Here is a 17,596-nt window from a genome sequence, read left to right as displayed (position 1 = left end):
CAGGCCCCTTGAAAAACATTAAAGTATATACATTAGATTCCCATGCATGGGGATGTGTTTGAGAAGACGTGGAGAGGCTGGCACACTCTGCATCAGTCTGTGACTTAGCCTTAAGAGCGCGAGTGAGCGAGAGCGAGAGCGAGAGAGAGACTCCTACCAAGGCTAGTCATCTATCTCAGCTTGACAGTCCCATTACCAGAAGCAGCCACGGTGGCTCAGGAAAGAGCAATGGGATCACCACCAAGTGATAACTTTGCAGTGACATTATATAGCACTGTTTCTCTATAGGCACACCTATAAAGACATTACAGTGAATGTCTTTATAGGTGTAGGCTAATAATATCATTTATATTATTAGCATCCGCCGCTGCTAAATCTTGCACCCAATCTTACAGGTGGAAAAAGGAGCATGGCGGTATGGAAACGTCAGCCCTGCATGTCAGGCCTTTCTTGAGGCTGAAATAGTCAAACAGGTCTACAGGACCTACCAGTAGCATTTCCCATTGTTCGCCAACAGCTTCTCCACCATGTGCTCCACTCTGACAAACCAGCTGGGCACAGCTTTGTAGATCAGTGGGGTGTCAGACCTGAAGGGGCATAGAAATGCATGTCAACAATTCTCCTTCTGGATAAACCAAATCTATATAATAAAAATAAAAAAAGCGTGCATCTTCCAAAGTCATTATGTTTTATATGGCATTTGTACATAACCTTAAAACATTGATTAACAGTGGTGCAAGGATGGTTCAGTTTTAACGCCAACAGGTTTTATCAACCCACACAACCGGCGAGATAAAGACATCTAGACATTTAGCCAACTCTTCGATACTAATCTGCAGTAAAGCTGAGGAAAAATCAATGGTGTAACCTTGAAATGAAACGACGGAGGGCCCCTGTGAGATCTCCAAGGCAAAGTGAAATTGTGATTCAAATGAGGGAGCCGCAGATGAAGGCTAAAGCAAGGCCTCCAGTAGCTATCACAGTCTAGCCTCCAGATGGAGGACATACGAGAAGAGGAAAACCAACAGGTATAGCATTCTGTTATTACATTCAAAGTATAATAGGGGGACACATTCCCCTATATGCAGTAGTGCATCCCATGGTGAGCACTATGAGGCATTGTCAGCAGTACAATTAGAATGAGATTGATCCTCTCATTAAACTGTATTTTAGGTAACGTGTTATATTTGGTGGAGAATTAACGATGAGTAACAAGATTGGGTACAAACGGCACACTTTTGCAATTTAACATATTCAAGTAAGGCACCTGCTTTACACAAGATACGAAATGTATTTAAGAGTTCATTTAGCGCGAGAGGGAAATTGTATCTCGGTATGCCCATCCTTTTATAGAAAAGTGTTATTTACAGCACAATGCCTCTGGTCATAGTGAGATGCAGCATCTTATCCAAAGACTCTTTAGAAGAGTGGCTAAATTTAACCACCTTCAACCAACATATTTTCAAAACCCTGGAGCTTAAAAAAAACTATTTTGCAGTGAACAAACATACTGGCAGTATTTTAAAGTGGCTGGGTTTATGTCCACCAATTGCTCACCGGAAAATTCTTTTAAAAAAGATACATTTACGTATATGCAAATTTTAGATGAGGAAAACTCAATCATACCTAGCATTTTTACATAATTTATAAGGGGATTGTGGAAAACAGAGTATGTTCAGGTTCCCTAAACACATAATGACATTTCTTCTTGAACAAATTCGGTGGGTTTATAATTAATCCGAGGACCAAAGAGAATTCCTCCAAATATTTGCTGAGGTCAATTAATCTATTTGAGGTCTCACATGCAGAACAAAATCTGGTCTGTGTTTGTGCCCACGGAACGTCCTTGCAAATTAAGCTTGAGATGGGCTTGCTTCAATTGCGTAAGTGTTTTTTTCTGTATGCATCTGTGTCAAAACGAAGTTGACCTTCCATGCTAAACCGTCACAATGGACCAATGGCACCAAAAAGGAGAAGCCCTTAGAAAAATCTCCCATTACAGTATTTTTGGATTCAGTGAACTGTTCCCAAAAGGAATATTTTGCATAGCTTAAGTTCCATACCGCAAGCTCATTGAAAGGCATGAGGAGACTTTTGGAATACCAATCATACCACATTAAGACGGCAGAAATTCTGCCGTGGTCATTAGCAGTCATTTCAGGATCACCTCTGCCAGTTATGTTTACACGGAAACCCAGCACTCCCTTCTCCCTAGCTGAATCTCTTTGGGTGTATGATTGAATTGCATGATGATGATGATGATGCCGACTGGGACTCTCATCCAACCATCATGCTTCAATTTCACTCCTGTCAAATTGAACACTAATGTGACCAACCACAGACAATTAATCTGCTTGTGGCCTCTAGAAGTGAGGCTGCATCAATGTGTGTGCTATGAGATGTAAGCAGGCATTCATTATTAAAACCCATCAACTCCAGCAGCAGAGATGTTAAGAAAACTTTAAATAAGTGTGTGTCATTACGGACGAAAGAAAATATTGGTGATCCTTCAAATGTTGATGATTTGTAGGTAAACTATGACATACACCATTTATTTCTGCCACCTGTTCAATCATTTTTTTTATATAACCTATTTTGCAATCCCCATTCCTGGAATTGATTAATTCAGGTACATTTTCTACGAAACAGCATGAATGCAGTTCTGACACATCATTTAGCAAAGCCCCTGAACGTGTGTGGCACTACAGCGATATCTCTTCCACCAATCCACACTCTGTTCTCCTGTAATCTGATTTGATTGGCTTTTTTGTTTGCTGTATTTTATTATTGCCATAAACTGACTATACATGGTTTCGATATAATGAATATAAAATAGTCATAATATTGTTATTATTATGAAAATGTGATAAACAGGGAGACATTCTTACCTCCAGCAGAAAGGGTAGTTATGCTTGAAAGAGCTTGCGTTGACCATGCGGCCGGTTTCCTTCAGAAACTTGATGATGTGCTTGTCAGCATCCTACAGACACAAGACACAGACAAACAGCCTTAAAGAAACATATCTACAGAATCCTTCCCACAAAAACGGCATTCAAATTATACAGACTTTACTATTAAAAAATTTAATCCCAGTGTAAACGTGATAGTTTAGCCATGGCAAATTTGACTTAATAGACATTTTGAGAGACACAGGGCATTTTTACATCAAGTAACCCACTTCCTGTTCAAATGCATTTAACACAACTAAACAATTCTCTTAACTTTTCAATGTTCCCTTTCCTAGCATGTTCACAGTATTTTTTAATTAACAGTCAGGTTGAGCCTACTTCCACTTGTTTACTGTATAAAATAAGTATAAAACGATTATCTCCAGGGCAAAGCTCAGCAATTTGTTTACCGGCCTTTAAAAAAAGATATGTCTCAACCATGTTTTTGCCTGCCCTGGACCCTGCCTTGTTGAAACCCATTAGGGTTGACTGATGCCTTACTTGAGCTCGGCCAAGGAACGAGCGCTCGTCATTGTCTAAAGAGTTACGCAGCCAGGGCATCAGTGGGTCAAACAAGAGGAAGCAAAGCCAACTTATTAACTGTCACTCAAACATTTATGCCACAAGTGTAAGTTATTTGCAAGGTGTTGCCACGAGTCATTAGCCGTAGTCACCAGTAACAAATAAATATTTTCCACTCGGTGTCAAATATATTGACAACATACCAGAGTGACATCATTGTACCCTGTTTGTCTGCTGTGGTAAGGTGCCATTCTTCGTGCAGACTAGTGCTGGTTCAAGCAGGCACAAGGGATGCAGCACCCCGTCACCGTAGACAACATGTATCTTTCTTACCTAAATTATTTAAAATGTTTGCTTGTATTACTAGGCATGCCGATTATGGCACCCATTGCACTGCTAACTATCCCTTGGAGGAGTGATACCCCACTCTGTGTTCCTTCTCCAGATTTACTCCATGCTCATTCAAGGGAGTTATTTCTTGCCCTCTGGGGCGGCTAGGATTAGGGGGGTGTCATAAATATATGGCCTGTAAAGCCCTTTGAGACTAACTGTGATTAAGGGCTTTGCAAACACAATTTGATTTAATTTAAATTGAATGCTATGAAGGATAGAACGAATGCATTCATTTATACAAAGTAGACTTACTTCTAGTGTTACTCCAACTACAATGTCTCCAAATTTCAAAGCAGGTGCTGTAAATAAAAGTGCTTTGAGGAAGGACAGTTGGATATAAAGGACACTGTGGCAACAGTTCACTTCAGTGCAAAGGCAAACAAAAATAGGCCAATAAACGTGTTTTAGAATGCACTCACGTCAAGCTTTATTGAGCAGTTAAAAACACTTTTAAACAGTTACCAGATCTGACACAAGAGGGGGGGGGGATTAATCCTCAGACGGGTAGTATGAAACCCAGTCAAACGGGTTGGAGATGTTGACTCCATTTGGGATAGAGGTTCCCGTTTTATAGGGACGTGATGAGAAATGTCAGAACAATCCACAAAGTAGCCATTTTTAAAAGGACCCTAAGGACATTAAGATTGCAAAGAAAGGGGTAAAGAACTATGGAAGGTCTATGGTTGGCAAGAAAAAACTACACCATAGATACACAGATGGCAAAGACATGCGTTCTGCTAAAAATAAAAAAGGATGGACGGGGTTGTAAGTGAGGATGTGGAGAAAGTTTAGGTATGCAAGGCAGATGGGGCTGTGAGGGGAACCATACTATGTTCCATGGGGAGAGCAGAAAGACATTCTTCATATATGGCTTGGTATGATGGTAGGACGTTGCGATGGGTGAGGAAGACTATGGTTGCTCAAAAACAGCAGTGGCATCTCTTTCCTGGTGGTCTCATCCAAATACTACAAGACCTTTAGAGGCCTTTAGATCCCTGCTGCTGGGTCAGCCTTGAGACCGAGCCGGCTCTCCTCTCCTTCCAGGAGCTTCCTGTAGGTGGCGATCTCGGCGTCCAGCCTCAGCTTAATGTGCAGCAGGTCCTTGTAGTCCTGCAGGTACTTGGTCATCTCCAGCTTGGTCTCACAGAGCTGGGCTTCCAGCTGGGCGATGACCGCCTCGAGGGCGTTCACTTTGTCCATGTGAGCCATCTCCATATCGTCCAGCTGCTGCTCCAGGGACGCGTTGCGAGCCCTCACCCCGTCGATCTGGTTCTGCAGCTCGGTCACCTGCGTGCTGTACGTAGCGATGTCGTTCTTCATGGCGTTCATCTGCTCTTCGTTCTTGCTGGCGTGCACTTTGAGCGTGTCAAACTTGCCCTTGTACCACTTCTCCGCCTCTTGGACGTTGCGGGCGGCCACCGACTCGATCTCGGCGCGCATGTTGCGCAGGTATGCGGCCAGGTCTGGTCGGTCGCCGTCCTGCTCCACGGTGACCTTGGACTCCTCGATCTGCTTCATGAGGTCGGCCACCTCTTCGTCGTGAAGCTTCTTGAGGAACTCGATCTCGGCGACCAGCTGCTCCACGCTTCTCTCCAGCTCCGCCTTCTGCAGAGTGGCGTCGTCCACGTCCTGCCGGAACTCCCGCAGGATCATCTCGGCCTCCTCCTTGAGCGCCAGCTCCTCCTCCAGTTTGAGGCGCCACACCTCCACTTCCTCCGCGATGTAGCCGCGCTCGATGTCGGCCGCGCCTTTCTCGTTGGTCAGGGACTCGATCAGCTCCCGCACCTCCTTGAACCGGAGCTCGTACTCCTCCCCGATGCCCGTGGGGCCCCCTTTGTAGCGGCCCTGGAGGGCGCCCAGCTCGGCCTGGAGGGAGGCGTTCCTGTGCTCCAGGGCCTGGACTTTCTCAATGTATCCGGCGAACCTGGTGTTAAGCTCCTGCATCTCCTCCTTCTCGTCGGCGTGCTGCTGGTGCATCTCCGTGCCCAGCTCGATGGCCAGGGCCTGGCCCTGGAACCCCGAGCGTCCTCGGCTGTCGTAGGAGGTGCCGCGGCAACGGGCCGGGGACGGGCTCTGGACCCGCACCCGGCTGTTGGAGCCGCTGACCTGCAGGCTCCTCTGGGAGTAAGACGTGGCCCTCATGCTGGAAGTGCCGAGATAAACCTTGTGTGATGAAAACTCTGGCTTTTGTTGTTCGGCGTTGAGAAGACTGCCTAATGGTGCTCTCGGTCCGCTCGCTCGCTTGATGGCTTTCTGCCGGGTCCACAGTGCAACTGACTCGCTGGCAGAACACCCAGGGGGTTTTTATGAGGTGCAAAAGAATTTCTCAGACAGACTTGAAACCCGTGCCTGGCTTTGGCATATTTCAAATGCAGATTATGACAGACATGGAGAGTACTGTACCACTGAGCTCTTTATTAGCTAACGTTTCCCTGCTAGCGATAATATCATGGGTGGAGTTCAGCTCTTGGCATTTGCACCCGGGCATGAAATAGTGATCAGAGAATGTATGGCCGCTATTCTACACTCACTGATCTCCCTGGGCAGTGGAGGAGTTGGGTGTGTGAGGGAAGAAGGGGGCCATCACTTCATTGTTAAACACTGACAATGTGCTTTGACAGCGCTTTTTCCAATTCAACTTCAAGATGCAACTGTGGCACATCCCTTAGCAACATTCAATGCATAATAATGAAATGTTGCGTACCAAACCGATAACTGCATACAAAGGGGTCAAACCCAAACCAACTCTCAAAGAGTTGGATTGTTTTCAGACAATCTGATTGTTTTCAGACAATCTGAAAACAAAACATCTTTCACCGATGGAATATCAAGAGTGGGTGGACCTCGTCAATAAATATCATGTTGTCTGCAAACATGTCACAAACACAGTGCACATTTCTGCCACGCCACTTACCTTGACATACTGTCCGGCAAAGTCAACCACCTCAGATGTGAAGCAGCCAGAGGCGTCGACAGGGCAGATGGGCACTTGGTCTCTCTGGATGATTTTGTACTCCATGCACACCCGGTAATCATCCTATACAGGAGAAAATATAGATGGCAAAACATCAAATGCAATTACAATCATGTTGGTTTTAAATGTTAGTTCTGAATAAGATGTCCATCAACTCATGTTAGATAGTGAAACCCCTATTTTGTATCTGGTTAAATATTCATATTTGGTTGTTAAACGTATGTGTCACAGAACATTATTGGCCTTTAGCTGATTGATTAAACTAACAAAAAGCCAGCGTTTAAGCAACATTTAATCCATGTTGGTGCAAGCCAGCCATTATCTACAATATTTAGAAACTCGCTAGCCACCAACCCAATGAGAATAGGATCATTGTATCACAGGCAGAGCTCCAAATCCAACACTTGTACATGCAAATTAAGTTAAGAGATGTTGAAGCATCAGTGACAGGATTAGGTTAACAACTTTCCAGAGACCGAGGGAGAGAGACAGAGGGAGAGAGATAAAGGTATAAAGAAAAAGACAAATAGCCCTATGGATATAATTCTTATCTTAGCAAAGGGAATAAATTAGAAATAACCCACAAGCTCTAACAGAACATCAACACAGACTTCCAGACCTAGAATTAAATAACGTCAGTAACAGTGTGCGTCAAATCAAGACACCATTGCAGAGCACCATAGCAAATGTACAAGGATTTTTGCAAGCATATTTCTTGTCGCATGATGGTCTTGGATAGCAAGAACTGTACCATTTCAAAATACAAAACAAGTAAAGAAACACCATCAGTAGACATTTCTGCTGTCGAATTATCCTTGTTATATAACCATTATGAGACAAATTCATGCTTGTAACAGCATTTTTGTACAAAAACAGGGGTCATTTTGTGGTGGCGAGAATGCGAGGATGGAGGAGCAATAAGCAGAAGAGAGAGATAGGGATAGGGACAGCACTCACGGCTCCAAAGTACGGGGCCTGGTGGACCACTCCTGTGCCCTCCTCCTCCCTGACGTAGTTATCAGTCACCACCTGGAAGGCGCCGGACTCGCCACACTGCCGTGAGAAAGCACAGACCAGCAGCATGAATGGTGAGGTAAGCGAGATGATGAGGCCATCATAGATTACAACGGGTTGATGAAACAAAACGTGAGAGGAGGGAGAAACGTATGGTGTCAAGACTGAAGAGCAAAGGGAGAAATTGGTATTGGTCTGTAAAAATAAGTGTATATACCTCAGCAAAGTAGGGAAATATAGGTTTGTATTTCTTTCCTTTCAGCGCCTTGCCAGGGAATCTGAAGCACAAAAAGAATAATTAATTACTTCAGCAATTTCCCTCACTTAGAGATTAATCTGTGCATTGTCACCAAAGGAAAGGGGATTTGCATCAGTATATGAGCCACTATACCGACTGATGTTAAGCACGCCTATAGGGCGCAGTGGAGACAGTATGCTAAGGAATATTAAGTCCCTTATTCAGTGAGGAAAGTGCTTTATGGAAGCCATTCTAAGTTGTATTTTTCCCAAAAGACAAAACTTTGTCTTGTGGGCACACCTGCTGCAGCCCTCTCATACATCCATCAAATTTTAATACCTCATAAAGTGCAATTTATCTCTCTGCATTCATGCTTCATACAATCAGCTCGTAGGACCATAGTCCTCTGAGCTGATGTATGGAGAATGTGATTTACATCCCACCGAGTGGAACTAGAGGAAGCCAAAAAAAAAAGGATTCCTGTCGCTGGCTCAATTTCTCCCTCCCTGCTGTGGAACCAAGCTCGTTTCCCGGAATACCCAGGCACGGACTAGCAGAATCACACACTTTATTTCCTCCCAGTCACTTAAAGAACTTTACAATTATTAGCCTTACATTGACCCGTTCACACACACACACACACACACATCTATCCACTGCCGGCAGTTTCAGCCATGCAAGGAGACAGCTAGCTCATCGGGAGCAGTGAGGGTTAGAAGTCTTGCTCTGGGACATCTCGGCACACTGCTAGGATCAGACGGGGATCGAACCAGCAACAGTAGACAACCCACTCTACTGCCCGAGCAGTAAATAGTTGGTAATCTTATTCCCAAGTGCATATTCCCCCACATAACTGCTGCTAGTGTTTGCATTACTGTTATGAATATTTTGGCTTATTTAAGCTAATAAAAAAATATCCATTATTTTCCAACTAATTATTTGCCATGTCCTAAAAATGTCAGTGTTCAGAAGGACCCTGTGTTATGCTGTGCAGTAGATAATTAAAACACTGAGCAGTGCGAGGAAGGCGGCTAGGAGGCATTTCAAAGTCAACCCCTGAGAACATAAAGTTGCTGATGTCCACAGTAGCAGGCATGTTGAATCCGAGTGAAGCTGGCCAAAAGAAGAAGATGAGGAAAGCCCTTCTGGATTGGTTTCACACACTTCTTCCATCACATATAATTGGTAGATGACCTCAGAAGTTTTATCATTAGAGCAGCCTTACATGGGTCATGACTGCCTGTGAGCCAATACTAGTTACATATTCGTCCTCTTGCAATGCCATGTCTGTGCAATACCAATTCTTATACATTACACATTTATTATGGCCCTTCTCTTCCTAAGGTGTTGCGCTACTTAAATAAGCAAAGAATCGAATAAGCGTTGACCAAATTGCTTCGATATATTAAAATAACATAAATATTAGATAACATGGCGGAATAACATTTCAGTAGAAAGCATTAAAAATGAGGTCCTTTGATTTTACAACAACACAAGCAGACACCCGGTGATTACTGTCAGTGGACCATATCCAAAAAAAGAAAATTATACACAAGCAATATTACTGGCAACGCGAGATTGCAGAGAGCAGGGCGGGACACAGGATCAATGGAAGGAGAAACTGGGAAAGTAACAGCCATTTAAATGTTCAATTGATTCTCTCCAATTCCAGTTCTATCTATGCCAGCACCAATGAGAGAGGGTCGTGTCGACGCTGTTCGCACCATTGAGCTGATTATTTTATACCAATGGTGGATCATGGAAACACCCAATAAGTGGCATTGCATTAAATACATTAAGAAGTAAAAATGCATAGCTCGCTAATGTATTATGAAATTAAGGCAGTAGAGCCTTCAAAAAAAAAAAAACAATCACGTTACATTCAAATTATGAAAATGTCTGGGGAAATTTCATTGAATTTTCCCCTTTCAACTTGCGTTAGTGTCTCGCGTCAACCAGTTATTTTTGGTCGATTTTAAAGTTTGTCTGCAAAAATTAGAGTGAATTTCCACATAAAGTAACAAGTGTGCCTTATATTTATGGCACACTTGTCAAGATGCAGATGAGGGGGCTTGTTTCAAAATTCTGAACAGGCACCAAATCTGTTAAAGGTGGTGAAACCAGAATCATTTCTATTTGTTGTAAAATTGCTCATGAAGTTAGCACAGCAATCTATAACTTTTGGTCACTAAAGTGTTACATAGATCACAAATAGACGTGGGACATAACCATGATAAAAAACATGTTCCCCCTCCTTTCTTGAACTCTCAGCCAAAAACACTTTTCTTAATCTCATAGTGTTTGAATTCGAGCTGAAACAGTGGGATCACGTACACTTACATGTTAACAAGTGATATAATTGAATCGCCTCGCTTAACATCAAAGCTCTGCTGTAAATGTTAAGTGCTTTCGGATCTACCAAAAGTGGATGTGAAAGCCACCGACTTCCTCCACACAGCACTTATGTTCTCACCAGTTGAACAGTTTCAGGATTTAAATGTGAAAAAAATACGTCAACTATAACTATAACTAGCGTGCTTGTCTGTTTCGCTTTCGCAAAACAGACAAGCACGTCGGCGCGTCGCCCCCATTACATTGTTTGGAGAGAACCACGATAAGTAGTGGCAAACGTGACCAATTTGGTCACCGTCTTGAGCCATGACAGGCGTAAGTTACTTGTAATGGCAACATGTCTCGTAAGCCCGTTTCTCTTGAGCGGGGCATACACTTGTATTCATCACGTTTCTAAGAAATCAGAGCACGGTCTAATAGGGCCATCATTCATTGGACTCTTTATCTTTTTTTTTACCATGGCCACCATAGACCATGCTGCTCTACTTGAGGTCGATTGCGGGTTTGGTACTCACTTGTCCAACAGGGTGTACTCCGCCTCTGCCTTGAACAGCGCGCAAAGCCTGGCCTCCATCATGATGTAGATCTTCTCGTTGGCATTGTCTGGAAAGGTGCGTTAGAACAGATCAGACCACTGACAGCGCTGAGTGAGGACACCTGAGGCTGGGGCCATTTATGAGACATCAACGGGGCTTCTGAGTCCACCTGAGGATTCGAACCAGCAACATCTCCAGTCACCACTAATGAGCTGGCATTGATCTGCCTTTCAGCTTCACTAGGTCAACAAAACTTCCAAGAAAACAACAACACAAGTTTGCCTGCCAACTCCGTTGATGGATTGTCTGTTTTATTACTGCTGTATCACATTGGCTCGGGGGCAGACTTTTCAAGGGGTTGTTTAATGAACTGGATTTCACAATTCCTCTTTGTGTTACTAGTGGGCAAGCACTGTTCCAAGAGCAGCTCAAGTGCACCTGTTCAAATGGGAGAATAATGGCAGTCGAGTTCCCGTGCACCTGTGCCAACGCCCGGGCTGTTAAACGGAGTAATTTGCGTTTGAATGCAGAGGGAGGCGCCTGCACCCGCTTGGACGCCGTCCGACCCAAATCAGACAGCTGATGCTGACTGCTTTTCTGCATATGGCCCAACTATCGGACCCTTTATAGAGCCATTAAATACCCACACCGATAGTTTCATGGTGAGATGCATTGTGAAAACAAAACACAAAAGTAAGGCAACAGAGTTCAAAGAAGTGGGCCCGAGAGTAGCTGGCTGAACGGTATCAGGAGACAAGGACACGCAGTAAGCAGGTGATACCGAGTGGATGAGAAAAAGAAGAGCTCCACAGAAAGATATGGTGAGGTGCCGCATCAATAGAAGACGTCAATTATGATCAATGCTTGGACATGTGATTGCACAGCTTCGTTCCATTTCAGTTGACAGGCTTGCTCAAAAAATAAAGCCAGGGAGAGGGATTGAGTGACACTGAGGGGATGGAAAAAGTCACGAATAATATCGAGCAGAAGAAACAGGGAGTGCAGGGGTTGAAGAAAGAAAAGAAAACAAGATAAATAGAGTTCGATGGCGTGTTAGAGACAGTAGATTAAAATGAGACGGAGAGAGAGGAATCAAGATGACAAGCTAAAACACACCCATTAGTATTCTGGGGCTGCCTCTCATGCAGTATGGGCCAAGCCTATGCTCTTGAGGCGTGGTGCTTCCAACTGTGCTTCAACACTGCCCCCTGGAGGCCAGGACGAACGGCAACAGGGGAATCTGGGTCATCCTTTTATAAACCTACCACTTCCTCTCAACTGGGAAGCAGAAATACAAGAGGACAAAACACCAGCAACCTCTGGAGGATTTTTGTTAAATATATTCAAACAAGGCCAAGGTTTCTTTTTACTGACTGACCCCATTTGAATGCATCAATCATTCTGCACATGCATGAACATATGCTTTTGTACATGCACACAGACTTAGCTACTGAGAAGATTACAAAAATTACTACAATCAATAACAGTGGATAATACTACCCCCAACCGACCATCTTTTTGTTCAATCTTTCCATTTTCTTGTTTCCAAATTAGAAAGGAGCCAACATTGATGGGCCAGTCTATAGTCCAGAAGAGATATAGTCCTATAGTCCAATTTTACACGATTTTGAAATATACATATCATTCCGTTCATTCATCTCCGCATAGCAGTGTTTCTCCCCGTCATTCTCGTTCACACACACGCACACACAGAGACAAGCGCGCATACATGCCAATGGTGCGCGGGTACACTACCACTTATTGGATAAACCCGCGTACAACTGATACATTGCACACGCACTGACAGCGGATTCCCCCGCGCCTCCTCTCAACGCGCCTACAAAGGAAAACCCGAAGCAGCAAGATATCTGCGATTAATGTGAAATGCGGTTATAGTTTATATATATTACGGTGTTAGACCCCCAGCCCGTTTTGCCGGCGACTTTGTTTCGCTCTGCAGCAGGGACTGGAGATCCGGAAGATCAGGAAGTGGGCCGGTCCACTTTGAAATGTATTTTGTGCGTGATTGCTCGATTACACGAATGAGCAAACGCAAAATTTTAATAACAAAGCAAAGCTTTACACTCACCTTTGACCTTAACGTATTGGAACTCGGCGTTGACACAAAGGGCGAGGTTGCTTGGCAGTGTCCAGGGAGTTGTTGTCCAGGCAATCAAAGACACATTCTCATCCTCCAACAGGGGGAAGCTGACAATCACAGACGGGTCTTGGACGTCCTGCCATGTAAGAATGATCATATTTTAAAAAGATGTGCGTACTCACACTATTCGATGTCCCCGATACATAAAAGGAGATTAGCGGATCAAAAACTTTTTTTATAAGACAAATCTAAACACAATGATTTGTTCGAGATGAACCCGTTCAAAGCAAGGCTTGCTAAGATTGAGAGTGATTACGCACATTTTTACGACTGCTCAATCAGAGATTTAAATGACGCTCAACCTGGGACTACAAGGCTACGGAGATGGTAGGAATCTCCTGGCCTTGCTATGCTAACAGCACACACATCGCAGTGACTATATTATACCCTGAAGTTTGGCAGGCTATGCAAACATGCTAGTGTTGGGAAGGTGGAACATTTTCCAAACCGGTTAGATAATTAGTCAAACACCGGATTGTACCGGTACAAATCAACAGCGCAGTTGCTGACAAGTGGAACTTGTGGCATTATGCCCGGCACACACTAGAAGATTTGTCTGGAAAACAGAAGAGCCTTCACACTTAACGATCAATGAATATACATTTAACCGTTTTCGTCTTCAAGTGTGTGGAAGGCAAAGATTTTGTCAACACAGCAAACCATACATACATTAACCGGTATACCCAACAACCCAATCCTGATTCTCAAAATCATAACTGACGCAAATAGCAGTCTAACAAAATGACTGTAGCTGAAACAAACATGCCGGACAGCAATGCTTTTGCCATCGTTTTTTTTGGAACATCCTAAGAACAACTAAAGAATAATAGACAAGGTCGGCCAGAACTTGAATGTACATGTTGCAGTGGGAGTTGGACCCCTCTATTTCACAAACTATCCTGAACACGATCTGATGATTTTGTGCTGTACCTTGTAGTTCTGATGGGACTCAAAGTTGGAGAGAGGAGTGTTGCAGGCGGTTGAGAAGGGCATAACCTTCACACCCCTGTACACTAGACCCTTTTCATACAGCTGCTTGAACACCCACCTGCAAGGCGATAAAGACCACAGAAAAGTATGAATATATGGACACACACACACACACACACACACACACACACACACACACACACACACACACACACACACACACACACACACACACACACACACACACACACACACACACACACACACACACGGGGGAAAGCCCAGGAAGCACAGAAAATCAAAAATACTGCAGTACGTTTCGAATAAAAATGTATTACTAGTTCACTAGGAAAATAAGACGGTTCAATCCAATGTATTAATATATTTTTGCATTAAAGGTCAGGAAAAAATGAACGATCATATATTTGCACAAAATATCTTAATGCTATAACACTTTAAAGGCAAAGCAACTGGACGGACCATACAGTTTCCATGAACGAAGGGTATAGAGTCTTGTAGTCATTTTCAAAGTCGATCCATCTGCCCATCCTCCGCACAGAAGTCTGAAAATTGAATGACGAGAAAACAGTTAAACATATTAAAAATAGACTTATCTGAATTATCTACCATCATATCATAAAAAGACACCCAAGGGACACGGCTGCCAACATTGTCAACACACAATAACATAATCATCATCGTTATATACTGGCTATTCAAAGCTTAAAGTATAGCCAGTTTAGGTGAGATTTGTTTGAAACATAGCCCTTTGGTTGAGGCAGACAGTTGATTGCTAACTAAATAAACTGATGGTCTATCTGAAGGGGTTGCAAGGCCCATTGATTGTTTAGCCACACACAAGGCTATCATGTGTTTGGCTAAACAATCAATTAAAAAGGGTATAACACGTAATGTATGAAGCTAGGAATCTAACAATCAAAACAATGACCAAAAACAGAGTTATTTGATGTTGTGAAGTAGCATGGGAACATCAATTTTTAAAACTGCCATCTAGTAAAAGTCCAGACAATTTTATTAAGTAAGGAAGTTTCGGTGGCATTCAAGAAGCAATATCTGCATGCAACATTGCAGCAATATCAAATGGGAACTTTGGTCACTTACTTCCCATTCAGTGGCGTATCTCATCACAATATTTCTGCACTGTTTGTTGTACTCAGCTATACCCATCTTGGCGACATCATCAGGCCCTTTAATCCCTAATGTTTTGTCAATCTCGTACTCCTGCAGGATCACAAAAGGAAGACAATACAAAGATAAGACAGCAAAATAGCACATTGGTCAAAAACTATGGTTACATCAATTCATATTTAGTATTTCTCCAAAGTGAAAAAAAATCAAAGCATGCTGCAACCAATATCAAAAAAATTATAGATTGAGGAGCATCAGCTGACATGGAGATGCATTTACGCTCAGTTCAGTTTGTGTCAGAGACAACTTTAAGAAAATGCAACGGCGTTGCTTCTTACCACAGGCAGACCATGGCAATCCCAGCCAAAACGTCTGTCCACGTGGAAGCCATTCTGGTGGGCAAAGCGGGTCACAACGTCCTTGATGGTTCCAGCCAAGATGTGCCCATAATGGGGTAGCCCCGTTGCAAAAGGAGGGCCGTCATAGAAGGTGTACCTGTTCAGCAGACAGAAATCAAAGTGGTTAAAAAAAACCTTGAACATTGAAACCTTAACATTGAAAGAGTTGATAGAAATGACCACAGGTAATAGTGTGTTTATAAGGACAACGTGACATAAATGACAGAAGTACTTTCAACTTCATGCCTGTTATAATATTCATAAACACATGTTGTTTGTTATTTGACATACAATTACTTAACATATAAGAAAGATCAACAACAAATTGTATTTCACAACCAAAGGGGAGGAGGAAAAAGATTTGTGAATGATTTACATTTAAAAAAGGAGTGGAAATCTGTGCTTTATTCCCCAAAGGAATTGGAGAATCATCTACAGTTTGTTTTTTTCTGTTTAGAAGATTTATTTAATTCATCATTTATTTTTGACATACCTGGGCCTATTCTTGGACTGTTTGAGGCACTCACGGAAGCAGTCCTTCTCATTCCAAAACTGGAGGACCTTCTCCTCTTCAAAGGGGAAATTGATGGACTCAGGCACCCGCTCCACCATGGTTTCTACACAAAGACGACGATACAAAGAAACAACATGAGTTGGGAAAAAAAGAACATGTAGTTTCACAAACTGATTAAATGGGAACATATTTTCTTAACATTATAACTATAAGCTATAGACCAATGACAACTTCATCAGTTCAGAATGTCTCAGGCTGTCAAAGTACACCATTTAAAAACATACCATTGTTACCGAATGTAAACAATGGGGCACAAACGATCCAAACATATACATGTCTGTTCGAGCCCAAGTCTGACTGTCACCCTCTTCAGAGTATCAGGACATTTGGCAGCTTGTCATCAACCGGACCAGTCTAGCAGGTTGCATCATTAAACAATACCAACAATATATATATTCTCCAAAGAACACACGTATATAGCAATAGGACACATAGTGCACATAAGATTGTTCCACATCACACAATAAAGTTTAGAACGATATGACATCTAAAATAATATAATAAATCAAACAATCACTGGCTGGAAATTTGGTACAAAAGTATGTCCAACACAAGTCACTTTTCCGAATGACACCTCCGTGTTGATAGCTTATAGCCTATGCTAACCGGTTTACTTGAAATATGGACTTAAGACTTGGATATACACATTTTCAGTAGGATTGTGAAATCTTCCGTTCACATCGACACAAAACAATCCATCCGTTTCTAGGTATCATCAACATTTAACACCAATATAGCTTTTAACTGCTTCCAATATTACTCACATGTGTTCAATCCCTGTCTGTGCCAACAGATGGAAACAAAAGGAAATGATGCAATAGATTCGTGTCGTGGGCGGAAGTGTGTAAAACCCAGTGAAATCGGAGTGAAATCCGCTTAAATTAAAAGAAAGTTTATATTTTACACGGTATTGTAATGTAAAGACGCACGTACATTGTTAATAAAAAATAACATCATTGAGGCTTTAAATGAAGGAAAATAAAAAATAATGTTTATTTATTTTAGCTGTGCTTAATTACATCATCCATGTCAGATAATATTTTTTGGTTAATAATAGCCCAGACACTAACCTTGAAAATTTTGTGTTGGCTCATACTAAGAAATATTGATTTATATTTGATTTATTTTCTATAGTACATTTGAATGCCTTGGGTTTACGATAAATTCTGAGTTAGGACACAGTATTGAACAAATATATTAAAATAAAGTGAGCAATAAATTCTTAAAAAGGTAAACAGACTGCAGTGTTAATATCCCAGCAAACAATTTCCAATAGTCATCTTTGGTCAAACGTGTGTATCAATATAGCAAGGATCATAGCATACAGGTGCATCTCAATGTTATGGAAAAGTGAATTCATTTAAATAATTCAATTTAAAAAGTGAAACTTAGATGTGATATAGATTT

General features: G+C 42.4%; 2 protein-coding genes across 2 annotated transcripts in view; both read right to left on the bottom strand.

Moving 5' to 3' along the window:
* The window catches only part of iars1 (isoleucyl-tRNA synthetase 1), a 41,757-nt gene extending 24,715 nt beyond the window's left edge, over positions 1–17,042 (bottom strand). Inside the window, exons 1-13 of the mRNA XM_030374598.1 lie at positions 16,954–17,042; positions 16,109–16,232; positions 15,556–15,712; positions 15,191–15,310; positions 14,549–14,631; positions 14,069–14,186; positions 13,067–13,214; positions 10,957–11,044; positions 8,069–8,129; positions 7,795–7,890; positions 6,778–6,900; positions 2,889–2,980; positions 489–587 (exon numbers count right to left, since the gene is read on the bottom strand). Of these exons, the coding sequence (XP_030230458.1) occupies positions 489–587; positions 2,889–2,980; positions 6,778–6,900; positions 7,795–7,890; positions 8,069–8,129; positions 10,957–11,044; positions 13,067–13,214; positions 14,069–14,186; positions 14,549–14,631; positions 15,191–15,310; positions 15,556–15,712; positions 16,109–16,227 (1,304 nt within the window). The 5' untranslated portion in view covers positions 16,228–16,232; positions 16,954–17,042. The remainder of the gene's footprint in view (positions 1–488; positions 588–2,888; positions 2,981–6,777; positions 6,901–7,794; positions 7,891–8,068; positions 8,130–10,956; positions 11,045–13,066; positions 13,215–14,068; positions 14,187–14,548; positions 14,632–15,190; positions 15,311–15,555; positions 15,713–16,108; positions 16,233–16,953) is intronic.
* LOC115557045 (vimentin) lies at positions 4,264–6,153 on the bottom strand. The gene has a single exon (XM_030374599.1). It carries the CDS (start codon positions 6,003–6,005, stop codon positions 4,851–4,853), a length of 1,155 nt encoding a protein of 384 aa, XP_030230459.1. The 5' UTR covers positions 6,006–6,153; the 3' UTR covers positions 4,264–4,850.
* Positions 17,043–17,596: the final 554 nt, after the last annotated feature.

The sequence above is a fragment of the Gadus morhua genome, chromosome 13 (assembly GCF_902167405.1).
Source record: "Gadus morhua chromosome 13, gadMor3.0, whole genome shotgun sequence".
NCBI lineage: Eukaryota > Metazoa > Chordata > Actinopteri > Gadiformes > Gadidae > Gadus > Gadus morhua.
Note: the sequence above shows the minus strand (reverse complement) of the source record. Positions and strands in the feature narration are given on the sequence as shown.